Source organism: Hipposideros armiger, unplaced genomic scaffold, assembly GCF_001890085.2.
Source record: "Hipposideros armiger isolate ML-2016 unplaced genomic scaffold, ASM189008v1 scaffold_93, whole genome shotgun sequence".
NCBI lineage: Eukaryota > Metazoa > Chordata > Mammalia > Chiroptera > Hipposideridae > Hipposideros > Hipposideros armiger.
Genome location: NW_017731443.1, coordinates 3,446,101 through 3,459,632, shown reverse-complemented (window position 1 = coordinate 3,459,632; position 13,532 = coordinate 3,446,101). Strand labels below are relative to the sequence as shown.

Here is a 13,532-nt window from a genome sequence, read left to right as displayed (position 1 = left end):
AGATGTTGAAAAGTCATGTAATTCACCTGATTGGTGATTCTGACAGTTACCATCAAACTCTAACATCACTACTTCCTTTAAAAAAAAAAAGGATATTCCAGCATGATACTTCTTTAAGAAGTCTCTGCCTAATAAATGCGTAGGAGCAGAAGAACTAAGGAGAAAACAATGTTCATCTCTTACGGGACCTAGACAAAAGGGAGTAGGATCAGATGCATGAATCTGTTGAGGTTTATTTGAAATCCCCACTGTATGAAATATCTTGTTACTCTGAGGCAGGGGCCAGTTTATAACAATGGGGTTGAGCATCGAGAGTGCAGCACCGGTGTCAATAAAAACAGAAATAGTTTCCTCCCCAATTTGAAGAGAAATTTCTCCAGGATGATTAAAGGAAAGGACTGGAAAAAGCCCCTGTAATTCCTTGGAGCCCCATCACTGGGAATTAGGAAGGCCTGAAAAAGACTGCTTAGTAGGCAGAGAGTGTCTTGTGCACTTCAATTTATGGTAATCCCTTTTCCAATGTCCTTGCTCCTTGCAAGAGTGGCAAAAAGTTGGAGTTCTCTGGTTTCCCACAAGGCCTCTCATTTGCCAATGCTGAAAGTCAAAAGCCTTGGCAATCTCACTTTTGGGTGGCCCGTCTAGGGTACTGGCAAGTTCATTAGCCAAATTTACAAAGTTTAGGGTAGGCATAGTTCCTCATCCCATCCTAGATCTCCTAACCAGGAGGGAAAGGTTTTTATTTAGCCCATTGACAAAGAACTAAAAGTTACATGTGTGGTGTCAACATCTGAAGGAAGACCAGAATTTTCCTTTAAAACTACCTGAAACCTATTAGAATAGTCATGAACAGATTCATCAGGCCTTTGTGAGCAAGTGTGAATTTTGTTCCAATCAGTAGCCCCGGGGAAGGCCTTAGGAATTGCTTGATGTAGCTTTCAAGCAAGTTCCCTGGTTTCCTCCCAATAATTGGAGGCTTGCTTTTCTAAATCCCTATCAGGATGCTCCCATCCGGCAATCCTCATCCAACGTCTAGCTTGACCTTCACCAGTCAACATATGGATTAGCTGGTATAATACAAATCAGAAAACCCAGGCTGATAGGCCTGAATAGTATGACCAAATTCCTCAGGAAACCTATTAGAGTCCTCAGTTACATTAGGAAACCCCTTTACAATGGCTGGTAACCCAGCTTTAGTCCAGGGGATGTAGAAGACGTGGGGCTTATTCGGATCGCCAGAGGGTTTCATCTTAAATGGAAAAGTACTGATAAGTTCTGAGGAAGGAGAGAGAGGAGAAGATTTGAGAGAAGGTGCCGCTGGGTGTCGTGTCCCGCACGACATGAGCAGTGGGAAAACGAGAGGGGGTGGCGAAGGGTTAAGAAATAAAAGAAACAGCAGTCAAGAGTTACATGAGCGTGGGGCCAAGGGTCTCCAGCCTCATGGACTAAGGGCCCCAAATCGGGCCGACACACCGCTTTTATTTCTCCACCCACCCGGAAGTAGCATTGTTCTCTCCACAGTCTGTGAGTCTCATTCCTGAGAACTTGCTCAAGCCAGATTACCCATGTCTGCAAGCTGCTATTACCGAGCGATAAGACAGACTCTCTGCCTTCACACACCCTATATGCATAGAACCCCAGGAAGATAAGATTATTATGCTGAGGACAGATACTAGCACACCATCAGGTCACTTCCCAAGCAGGTTGAGGGAAGGAATGTAGCTACAGAGGTAGAAAACCTCCAGTCTCTTTGGGGGGTGAGTGAGGGCTCATACTGACCTCCATCAGCCCCGAGATTTCTCCTAATGGCCTCCATCCGACCGTGCCTGTCTTAGGTTGTTCCTCCCACGAGGAATCTTACCCGTCATTGACTAACCGGCCATCCTTTGGAGCCAAACAGGGAGACGCACGGTGTATGAGCAGTGTCCTCAAAAGGGTCAGTTTAGGGTTAAGAGCAGGAGGACAGACAGCTGGACAGCTGCGTGGCAACAGCTGGGGTTGAGTTGAAACAAAGGAGGTGGCAACGAGGGACAAGATGACCTCGGAGGTGAGTTTGACACAAAGGAGCAGAAGTGGAGAAAGAACAAGAGGTTTCAGGTGTCATTCTGTCTCTTTGAGAATTTTTAACAGTCTCTGTTAACTTTGAGACTTTATTTTGTAAAAAGGCAACTTTAGATTTACAGTCTTATTTGGAAGTGTCACTATGCCACTCCATGGGCATTCCATTCCTCTTTCTTAGTTATAGTGCTATTGCTATCCAATTTAGTTTTAAGAAACTCAAGTTTGGGAATCTCCAAAGTTTTCCAAAGCGGTCACTGATTTTTGAAATTACTTTTAGTCAGATCTGTCCATTTAGTTAAATATGTGCACAAAAATTCCCCACAGATTTTAAATACATATTCAGCTAGTGTCCCTGGAGAAGGGACAGTGTTAGAAGGCTTAAACAGCAAGGATCCCATTTTTAATACTGGGCCCAAAACAATTCACAACTCAAACAACCTACAGGTCTTCAGTTCACCTCACTCTCACTCTGAAACAGTCTGATCACTGCAAACCAGACTGAAGCCTGGAGCCAGTTCCAGGAAATTACCAACTCTCAGGGAGTTCAGTTACCGGCTGACTGGCTGGCACTCCGTTAACTTTCTCAGTGAGGCAGCATGATCTAATACCGAATAAAACGGACCGATTTCAGTAGAAATAACCTCTATCCCCAAAAGTGACCTTAGGCGAAGGCCAGTTTTTGTCTCAAAGGACAGATTGCTTTCTGAAGAATTTGAGCCAATGTGCCACAATGAATACTCAGACAACATAGACAAACAAATATGCCTTTAACGCATTCACACACACGCACAGCAACAAATAAAAAATTTTAAAACAATTCTGAATAAAGCCTGGAGAGTGCCAGATGCAAAAGCCCATTGGCTCAGATCCAGGAAAGAACTCACCTGAGACTTCTAAGCCGGGGAGCAAAGAATCAACCGAAACAGCTCAGTTAGGCACCATAATTTGCTCACCGGTCAGAAGCCACCAGAGTTCCATTCTTCTCTGGATCCCAGAGGAGTCCCCAAAATGTCGACTGGCCAAAATGATTCTCCAGGCAATCCACTAAAGGAGCAATTTATTCGGAAAAGAAAATGAAACAAAACCACCACAGCAGTATGAGAACACACTCCTGTGACTGGGCTCCAACCAGCCGCACACGTGCAAAAAGAGTCCCTTCCCCAGATGGTCTCTATATAAATGGATCCCTCCCCCGGAAGTTACCACAAAGTTTCAACAGGAAGTCAGAACTAGAGACTTAACAAGGGGCCCAGCTCTGCCCATAGCCCTTCCAGCTCTATGGTTAGTCATCTTAAGATGCCAGTCCACTTTTATCAATGGGTTCTTTATATATTCGGAATACTAATCCTTTGTCATCTTTTGTGCTAAAGTATCTTCTTCCAGTGTCGGCCTGCCTTTTCATTAATTTTATGATATGTTTTGATAAACAGATGTTCTTATTTGATGTAATCAAATTTATCTTTTTGTGTTTTACTTTTTTTTATCCTGTCAACATAAGAAACATTCAAACCTGCAGAAAATTTTTATAAGAGTTTATTTAAGCCAAAACTGACAACAATTGCCAGGGAAAAAGATCTCGAATGCTTTGGAGAATGATAGTTTTGTTGTTTCTTTTATGTAGTCGAGATTAAGGAGGGAAGTAAGGAAGATTATATGAGGGTGGGAGAAAGCAAACTGGGGACTGGATTACAGGATAATCAACTAGATTATGTGGTCTCTTGAGGGTGGTTCTGCTTATTTTAAAAGTATGTTAACCTAGATGCACAAGAACAAATCAATAGGCTGGCTTAAGGCAGAGGAAAACCTTTTAAGGGCTGGGGCATGACTACCACCATGGCCTGCCCAGTTTGGGATTTATGATCAATCACCCTGTGAAGATACTTTCCATTAAACCCCTTTTTCATTCACAGTCCTTTATTTGTATGTGTACTTATGAACTACAGCAAGGTCATCAAGATGTTCTCCTGTATTTTCTTCTAAAATTTTGTATTTTTGCCTGAGAGGATTCATTTTATGAGTCAACTTGACTGGGCTAAGGGATGCTCAGATAGATGGTAAACCATTATTTCTAGGTGTGTCTCTGAGGGCATTTCCTGAAGAGATTAGCATTTGAATTAGTAAACTTAGTAAAGAGGATCACCCTCACCAATGTGGGCAGGCATCATCTAATCCATTGAGGGCATAAATAGTACAAAAAGGTGGAGGAAGTACGAACTCATTCTCTCTTCTTGAGCCATGATGTCCATCTTCTCTTGCCATTGGACGTCATAGTTCCTGGTTCTCAAGCCTTTGAATTCCAAGATTTACACCAGTGGCCTCCACCATCTTATTTTTAGTTCTTCAGCCTCTGAAAAAATTACACTACTGACTTTCCCGGTTCTCTGCTTGCTGATAGCAGATTGTAAGACTTCTTGGTCTCCATAACCATGTTAGCCAATACCTACAGTAAGTTTCCTCATATACCTATATGTGTATCTGTACCTATATGTACAAGGTCAGACAGTTAAGTTTGCAAACTTATCTTAGAAAAAGTGCTACATACCTCATTGCTGAATATCACTATGGTCGCCTTCAAAGTACTCCCCTTGGGAAGCTATATACCAGCACCAGTGCCTAGTCCACCCTTCAAAGCAATTTTGGAACTCTTTTTCTGGAATGGCCATCAGAGCTGTTGTCATATTACCCTTGATGTCCTGAATGTCATCAAAATGTCTTCCTTTCANAGAGTTCACAGGGGTGGTTGCCCCAACTTTGCACTTGCTTTAAAGCTCCCAGCTCTGCCCTGGAACATCCGGGCACTTTCCCTCTGTCCTGTCCAGTTCCCCCCTGAGGGTTGATTATGCTTTAAGTACCTACGCATTCTTGCCCCACCAAGCACCTCCACATTTTCCTGGATGGCCTGCCCTCTTGGGATCCCCCTTCCCTGCCAACACTTCTTCCCTCCATGGTCCTGTTGCCGAGGATAAGGGCAGACGGGTCTTCCCTGAGCTTGGTGGGTGTATCCGTGGTCAGGCCCCTGATGTTGAGTGTGACGCCCCTTCTCTTCTGGTTCAGGTCACTGATGCGGTCAAGACAGGGGGCATAGTCACGGCCGTGGCTGCTGCTGCTGTTGGAGCCCTCTTCGCGTCCCAGCTGTTCAAAAGCAAGCGAGAAAAGCAATAAGTTCAAGGAATTGTCCTGACAGCAACCACTGAGTATGAAGTCTTGCTTAGTCGTCCGGTGCGGAATTTTGTTTATTGGTTTCACTCTGTTTTATGATCATTGAGGCTTATTTTAATGGAGCTAAATAAAAGCACAATACGATTTTACTTGGGAAAATGAAGCCTAGTGTGAATTCTATTAAAGACACATTTGGGCTGTGTTGTGGACTGAGTGTTTGTGTTCCAATCCCCCAAATTCATGGAAGCCATAACCCCCAGTGAGATGGTGTTTGGAGGTGGGGCCTTTGGGAGGTGATCAGGTTTAGAGGAGGCCATGAGACAGCAGGGGTGCGGGTGGGGAGCCATGGTGGAATTAGTGACCTTATAAAAAGAGAGACCAGAGCTCCCCCTCGTCCACGAGAGGACACAGTGAGAAGGTGGCCATCTGCAAGCCAGGAAGAGGGTTTTCCTAGGTACTGAACCTGCCAGCACCTTCATCTTGAACTTCTCAGCTTCCAGAACTGCGAGAAATAAGTGTCTCTCATTTAAGCCCCGCAGTTGGTGGTATGTTGTGAAGGCAGCTGGAGCTAACACAGGCTCCTTCCCAGCTACACTGAAGAGTGTCCTGGCCGTTCACCGCTTTTCTTGCGTTTCCTCCTAGAGGACTGTGCTCTTTTTATGGTGCGAGAATACACGAGGGGCAGGGGAGACATACCTGGACAAGAATGGGAACCGTTGGCCTGCCAGGGCTTGGGACCTCAGCGGCTGGAACTGTGTAGAAGATTCTCCACGATGAATGTGACCCCGCCACCACTGACTGAGGCTCCCCGTTTCTCATGTTACTCCCTGCTCTCTTGGTTCCAGGAGCAATTAGCATCATTATCTCCTTCTGCTCTCCACATCGCTCCTCTGCTTTGTAGCTTCTACCCCCAGCACTCCTGCTTCCTCACCACTTTGGCTTGCCCTGACCCCTGCTCTCTGACCACACCTCCTCCCTCAGGCTTTTCCTTCCCCATCCGCTCAGCAGCACCTCTCCCCAGGCCTGTGGCTCTCTGGCTCCCAGTTCAAGTTCCTGAGAGAGAATCTGACTGGCTCAGCTCACCACATCCTATCTCAGCCTACTGATTGACTGCTGTTTAGAGGAGTCAGGTGACTCCTCTAGGCCAATCAGCTCAGCCCTGTGGAGCCAATCATATGGTTTAAACGTGACCGCAGAGACAGTTTCACTTGGAGGAGACTGTGGGTAAACATTTGTGTTTGGGATTCTTGATACAGGGGCACCCAGGGAAGGGACCTTTGACCAGTCCCTCCAGAGCTGCTGGGAGCCTGTCCCATGGGAGATTTATTGACTGGAATTAGAACCTGGAGCTCTCATAAGATCTGATTCCTCAATCTACCACGTTATTTGGCAAGCTTTCGACTGCAAGAAATGAGAAAGCCTCCTGTCTCTCAGCTTTCTGGTTATTGGGCCTCATAGAGCAGCTGGGCCCTCTGACCCAAAGGGAGCCAAGGAGCCAGGCAGGTGTGGACCCTCTGGAGCCCCACNTCACTTCAGTGCCTGGCATGGTAGGCGCTCAGTGACACTGGCTGAATGACATTTCCTGTTAGGTATATCACCTGCTCCTCTTTCTCAGCAGCAAGTTCATGGAGAGATTTTATTCCAGGAGTGAGTGGGGTTCAGTCTAGCCAACCCACTGTCCTAGTGAAACATGCCTTCATGGGTCCAATGGCCTGTGTAGTTGATGTGCTGGAGGGACAAATGAGTAGGAAAGCGCCGTGTCCTCCAAATAGTTACGTCTGGCTGCACACTGTGTAATGGAGGGGGCATGGGCCTCCCAACTGCACAGAACCCGACTGGAATCCTGGGGCCTCCGCTTATTGGCCTCTGACGTGCTCATGTGACTTTACCCCCTACGTTCAGGGGCACCCTCTGTAGAGCAGATGAGTGTCCCACCTCCCAGGTCATATAGGGTGAGATTCAGGGGTGCACAGGAGAGTGCTGGTGTGGGGCCTGGCGGGGGCTGAGCCCAACTCCCTTCCCTTCCAGAGTTTCCTTGCATTAATGCCAGAACTCTGAAAACCACTCAAGAGCAGAGAATTGGCCAAATAAAATGGATACCTGCATTTAATGGCATATGGCATAGTATAAAACCACTAACAGCAGCTGTGCAGCAGGTGTGTGTATACACATGTGTGCATATATATAAATATATATATTTTTTTTAATTCAAGTTTTAAAATATTAGTCTTATTGAGGAATAATTTACAAATAGTAAAATTTATCAGTTTTAGTGTACAGTTCTGTGAGTTTTGACAAACTCATGTGATCATGTAACCATCAGCACAATACAGATGTAGAAGAGTGCCCTTAACCCCCGTCCCCAAAGTCCTCATATGCCCCTTAGGTGTCAACCCCGGCACGCCCAGCTCCCACACCCCAGCTCCTGGCAACCGTTGATCTTTTTTCTATCCCTATCGTTTTGCCTTTCACAGAATGTCATACACATGGAATCATATGGAATGTTGCTTTTCTGCCTAGGTTCTTTAACTTAGCAAAACACATTTGAGGTTCGTTTATGTTGTAGCAAGTGACAGTATTTTGTTCCTTTTTATTGCTGAGCAGAAACACATGGTATGCATGTACCACCTTTTGTTTATCTATCCACCAGATGAAGATCATTTGTGTGGTTTTTTATTTTTGACAGTAATTATTAGAGCCACTATAAATATTCCCACAGAGGTTTGTTTTGTACGGGCGAACATAGAGTTTATTTCTTTTGGGTAAACGTCTGGGGGTGGCGTGATGGCATCGTATGGTAAGAACCTGCCAAACTGTTGTCCAAGCCGCCCACAGCAATTTAGGAGAAGGCGCTCTCTACTGAGGAAAGAAGAAACTCATGGCAGAGAAGGGGAGGCTGAGGGCACGGGTGGGGAGAGAGAAGAAAAGGGGAAAGATGGGGGACTTGGGGGGCCTGAGAGGGAGCGAGTGCGTGTGTGTGGGGTGACCAGAGAAAGACATGGGAAGGCTAAGGTGCAGAAAAAGGGAAAATGAGAAGCCGATAAGGAGAGACTCAGGGGTGGGGGTTACTGAGGGGCGGAGATGGAGGAGACAATGTGTTTTCCTCATGAAAAAGGATAAATTCTTGGTGACTTATTTTTTGCCTATATTAATCTTGTGCCTCCACCTCTCCGTCTCTTTGGGGTCTGCAGCCTAGGCAAAGCTGGGTGCTACCCCTTCTGATATTTCCTCGGCTGAGGGCCTCTACCCCCATCCCTGCTCCTGTTGCCAGAGTGAGCTGGGGCAGAGACATTTTACAAAATCACCTTTTCAAAGAAGATAAGAACTGGTGAACTAAAGTATAAACACACACATGCATGCGCATGCACACACACACACACACACACACACACACGCGCGCGCACACACACACACACACACGACTTTAGAAGCTGGTTATTAGATGAGCTGGCTGTTCAGAGACTGGTGTTCTACCAACAGGCTTTCTGTGAGTACAGCTTCGTCCAGCAGGTTTATCGGCTCCTCCCTGAGGGTTCCAGGAGCCATCACTTGGCCTTCTCATTCCAGCTTTCCGGGAAGTCTGGGTGAGGCAGGAGGCTGGTGTCCCATTTAGAGGCAAATCCGACAAATTAAAAGCCAGGACAGTATAGACATCACCAGGTACAATACTTTCCATTTTTAAGTGATAAAAGCCTGTGAGAAGAGAAGCGACTGACTTGCTGTGAGTAAGCCCAGCAGGGCGGTGGCCTGGGGCCCTGAATATCCAGGTGAAAGCTCAGCAGTTTGCTTTCCTATTATTTCAAACTGCCATCCTGGCCTGTTAGGGGCTTCCGGCTCTGGCTCAGGGAAGAGCAATGACAGTTTCTAGGCCACAAGCTAGCGAGAGGAAGCTGGGACTAGGACCCGGGTGTCTTAGCCCTGTGTTGACCTGAATCTTTCAGGGACATCTGAACTCACGTGGTCCTTTAGAAGAACTCATGTCCTTGTCTTTGGAAATGAGGATCCGGAGCCCAGAGACTCCTGGTGACTTCTCCAAAGTCATCCAGGCTTGGGTCTGACCTGTCCTTGAGTGGGAAGCTAGGCAGGGTGACCGCTCCCTTCCACAGCTCATCCTTATCGATGATGCCAAGGCCAATGGGGCTACCTGCTCAGGGCACTCTGAGTCCTTGGGGGCCAGCCCAGGACCAATCCCTCTGTTTCCTCTGTGTGAATCCACAGGTGAAATCGCAGGAGCTGGTGCGGCCAGCGTCATGTCTGCCCTGACTGACAAGGCCAAGGTGAAGAAGGAACGGCTGTCCGTGGTGGCCGGGACAGACAAGTACCGTGTCAATAACAAACATGATGACGAGTACTCACCGCTGCCTCCCAGCAAAATCGTCCAGCGGGCAGAGTCTCTGGTGGGGCAGGAGGTGCTCTACAAGCTGACCAGCAAGAACTGTGAGCACTTTGTCAACAGGCTGCGCTATGGAGTCCCCCGCAGCGATCAGGTGCGTCCTCAGCCTGTGTCCCTGTCCCCAGGAACCAGACTATTCCCTCACCTGACAGTGGCTGGGCTTCAGTGTGGGCCGGGCAAGGGTGGGGACAGAGGCATGAAGGGGACAAAATAACAGAGACAGAATCCCTCCCTTGAGGACAGGACCGCTCGGGTGGGGATGAGGGTGGGACAGATGTCGCAGTCTGCAGTGCAGACCAGTGCGGTTAGGAGGTGATGGCCAGTCGTGTGCATCACAGCCATGACAGCCATCCCGTTGCTGATCCCTCCCTGCCTGCTGGGCCCTGAGACGGCCCCTTACCACAGCCCCAGAGGTTGGTTTACCATCCCCACTTTACAGATGGGAAACTGGGGCTCACAGTGCTTAAGTAGNTATATATATATATATATATATATAGTCATGGGACGTGGAGTATAGTGTGGGAGTGGAGTCAAGGGATTTGTAATAGACATGTATGATATTGGGGGGAAATGGGGCGGTGGATTGGGGGAGGGGGTTGTCACTTTGAGGGGTAAAACGTATAACTATTGTACTGTGTTGTACAGCTGAAACTAATTCTAAAAATGTGTATTTCATAATAAAAAATAATTTAATTTAAAAAAAAAAGAAGTACCTGTCTCTCCAATTTACTTTTATCCAATCCCAGAGATTTCCCTGCTTTGCTTTCTCCCACCCCCTTAATCTACTATCAATGGATTTCATATAACCCTCTTCCTTTGATTCTACGTATAAAATAAACTGCAAACCGCCATTTGGTGGAGCATTTTCTCAATCCGTTGAGATTTTGCTTCCTGGTAATTGTCAGTTTGGCTCACATAAACTCTTATAAGCTTTCTCTTAGGCTGCATGTTTTTTCGTCGATAACAGGATCTTTTAATTCACATTTCTATGTTTATTGGACATTTGTATTTGCTCTTCTGTGAAGGACCCATCAATATATTTGTCCACTTTTCTCTTGGGTTGCTTGTTTTTTTCTTATTGATTTGTACGGTGTCGACTGGCCAAAATAACTATCCAGACAACCCAACAAAACAACAGTTTATCTAGAAAAGACAAAGAAAAAAACCATCACAGCAGTGTGAGAACGTAATCCTCTGGCCGGACTCGAATGGGCCACACATATGCAAAAAAAATAGCCACTTCCCCAGATGGCCTTTATATAAATAGATCCCTCCCCCAAAAGCTACCACAAAGTTTCAACAGGAAGTCAGAGCTACAGAGCTAACAGGGGGCCCATCTCCGCCCATAGTCCTTTCAGCTCTATGGTTAGTCATCTTAAGATGCCAGTTCACTTTTATCACTCCCCCTTCTTGATCAAGATCTTTTCTCTAAAAGCATCATTGATCAACATCAAGTCTTCTAGTCTCAGGCTTTCCAGTGTCCAGCCTTTTGTCCCTCGATGTCGGAAAGGGCCTCCTCTGGGTGTCATCTCTTACATCAAGGAGAGTGCATGAATCGGGAAACAGCTGGTGTCCAGCGTCAACCGACATCAGAAGCAGAGCTTAAAGAGATCAAAGGTAGAATTAGAACATAGCAAACTAGCTTATGTGGCAGGCCTAAACCAGGAACTCAAGCTCCTTAGAGACTACTTGCTCTAGATTTTGACAGCTTTAGTTTCAGGTCACCAGACTGTGTGCTTTTCCAGTCAGGGTTTGGTGCCTTCTTCAGGTGTGACACGTGTATCCAAGAGTCTACTCCCTGCAGTTTAGCACCACAGAGGTTAATCAACAGTACCTGGTAAGGGCCCCTCCAGCATGGCTGGAGGGAATCTTTTTTGAGGTGTCTTTTTCAATAAACAAATCTCCAGGTTGTAGAGTGTGAATTTTTAGTTTTCCATTTCCCTGGAGTACATGGTGAAATGATTGTTCGACTAAAGCATGATTATTGTCAATAGAAGCAATTAGGCCTTTACAATATTGAAGTATGTCTCCTTTCACCAACTGTGGATCAAGAGAGGCAGGGGCCAAATGCATAGGGCGTCCTGTAATTATCTCAAAAGGTGAGAGGTTATGAGTCCCAAAAGGAGTAGATCTGAGATTTTAAAGAACGAATGGCAATGCTTTTAGCCAAGGTATTTAAAGAGTTTCTATAAATTTTGCCAATTGAGTCTTAATACCATTGAAACTGGAGGCCAAGTGAGTCCAGGGCTCGTGCTGCCTGCACCACTCAGCCAATAGACCGACACAGCAGTTGGGTCATAGAATAAGCGTTTATTATCAGAGCACCGGTGGTCTGAGAAGGCAGCAGGTTAACACCTCCAAAAACTGCCTTAACATTCTCAGACTAGCCTGAGATATTTAAGGGAAAATCTGGGCATTCCTCCAGAGGCTACGTGATGGTTCCAGGGGTCTGCATGGAGCCTTCCCTCTGACAATGTGGCTCTCCAATGTGGTCATCAACCCAGGAGCAGTGATGACAGTAACCTGGAAAGAATGCTAGGCCATAAAGATGGTAATCGGCAAGCACGGGGTGCATTGTGACTAGTAAGCAAGCATAAATTTCAGGGCAATTATCTAAAGCTGGGAACTGGGAGAGGGGACATTCTAAGCTCAGGAACTGGGACTGGGGACATTCCAAGCTCAAACCGTAGGTAGAAGGTTGATCACTTGTTAAGCTCTAGGGTAGGGAGAGGCAAGGCCTCTTTTGTGGGGGGTCCCAACAGGGCCCTGTTTCACCATTAGTGCCTTCAGCCAATCCTGAGGATTGAGGATGGTAGGCACAGTGAAAATCTTGTAGAACTGTCCAAACAGGACAGACTGGCTTTAGCACCTGACCAGTAAAATGGGTTCCTCGATCATGTTGGAATTCAAGAGGAGTTCCCCAAATAGGAATAATCTTCTCCAACAGTACTTTAGCCACTGTAGATGCATTAGCTTGTCTGCAAGGGAAAGCTTCAGTCCAGTGAGAAAACATACCATATTTCCCCATGTATAAGATGCTCCCATGTATAAGACGCACCTTAATTTGGGGGCCCAAAATTTGAAAAACAATGTATTACATAAAGTTATTGAACTCAAGTTTTATTCATCATAAAATTCATAGAACTCCTCATCACTGTCAAAACTCCCAGCCATTAGCTTGTCCTCATCTGTGTCTGATGAAGAATCACTGTCTTCATATATTGCCTCGTCCTCAGTTCCATCTATGGCATTTGAAATGCCACACTTCTTAAATGACTTGACAACGATCTCAATCTTGATATTATCCCAGGATATTTTCACCAAGGTACAAACTTCTCCTTTAATTGGTTTCTTCACTCTTCCTGCTGGTGTCAAATTGTCCCCAGAAGGCTTCATCCATTGGTTCCATTCGTCTCTCATGGCAGCTTTGAAATGTTCATTAATGCTGATATCAAGTGGTTGGAGTTGGGATGTCAAGCCTCCAGGTATGACCGCAAGTTTTGTTTTTTGCTCTGCAGCAATCTTCTTTGTGTTTTTTGTTATGTGTGCCCTGAACTGATCAAGCGCCAATAGGGCAGGTTTGCATAACAGCCCACCTGGTCTCCTGCTCCAAACTTTCTCAAACCAGATCTTCATCCCATCCTGATCCATCCAACCCTTGTCATGAATGTGGACAACCACTCCTCGAGGAATGTCTTCTTTTGGCATTGTTTTGCGTTTGAAAATCAGAATAGGAGACAGCTTGGTTCCATCGGCACAACAAGCTGGAATAACTGTATGATGGCTCTTTTCATGACCACTTGTATTCACAGTTACAGTTTTCACTCCCTTCTTATCAACAGTTGAATTACTTGGGACATCAAACTGAAGGGGGACTTCGTCCATATTTGCAATCTGTCCCAACTCAAACTGATGTGTCTTC

At 46.1% G+C, this 13,532-nt stretch overlaps 1 protein-coding gene across 1 annotated transcript; it reads left to right on the top strand.

The window, feature by feature from the left end:
* Positions 1 to 2,032: 2,032 nt before the first annotated feature.
* On the top strand, positions 2,033 to 9,825 carry LOC109384153 (HRAS-like suppressor 3). Its single transcript, XM_019645190.1, has 3 exons — positions 2,033 to 2,044; positions 5,113 to 5,200; positions 9,436 to 9,825. The coding sequence occupies exons 1-3, from the start codon at positions 2,033 to 2,035 to the stop codon at positions 9,822 to 9,824; spliced, it is 489 nt and encodes a 162-aa protein (XP_019500735.1). The 3' UTR covers position 9,825.
* The last annotated feature ends 3,707 nt before the right edge of the window (positions 9,826 to 13,532 follow it).

Bases quoted from the DNA above. Each gene is read 5' to 3' on its own strand.
- LOC109384153 (XM_019645190.1), top strand. The intron at 5,201-9,435 runs GCAAGCGAGAAA...GTGAATCCACAG, and splicing joins CGCGTCCCAGCTGTTCAAAA to GTGAAATCGCAGGAGCTGGT.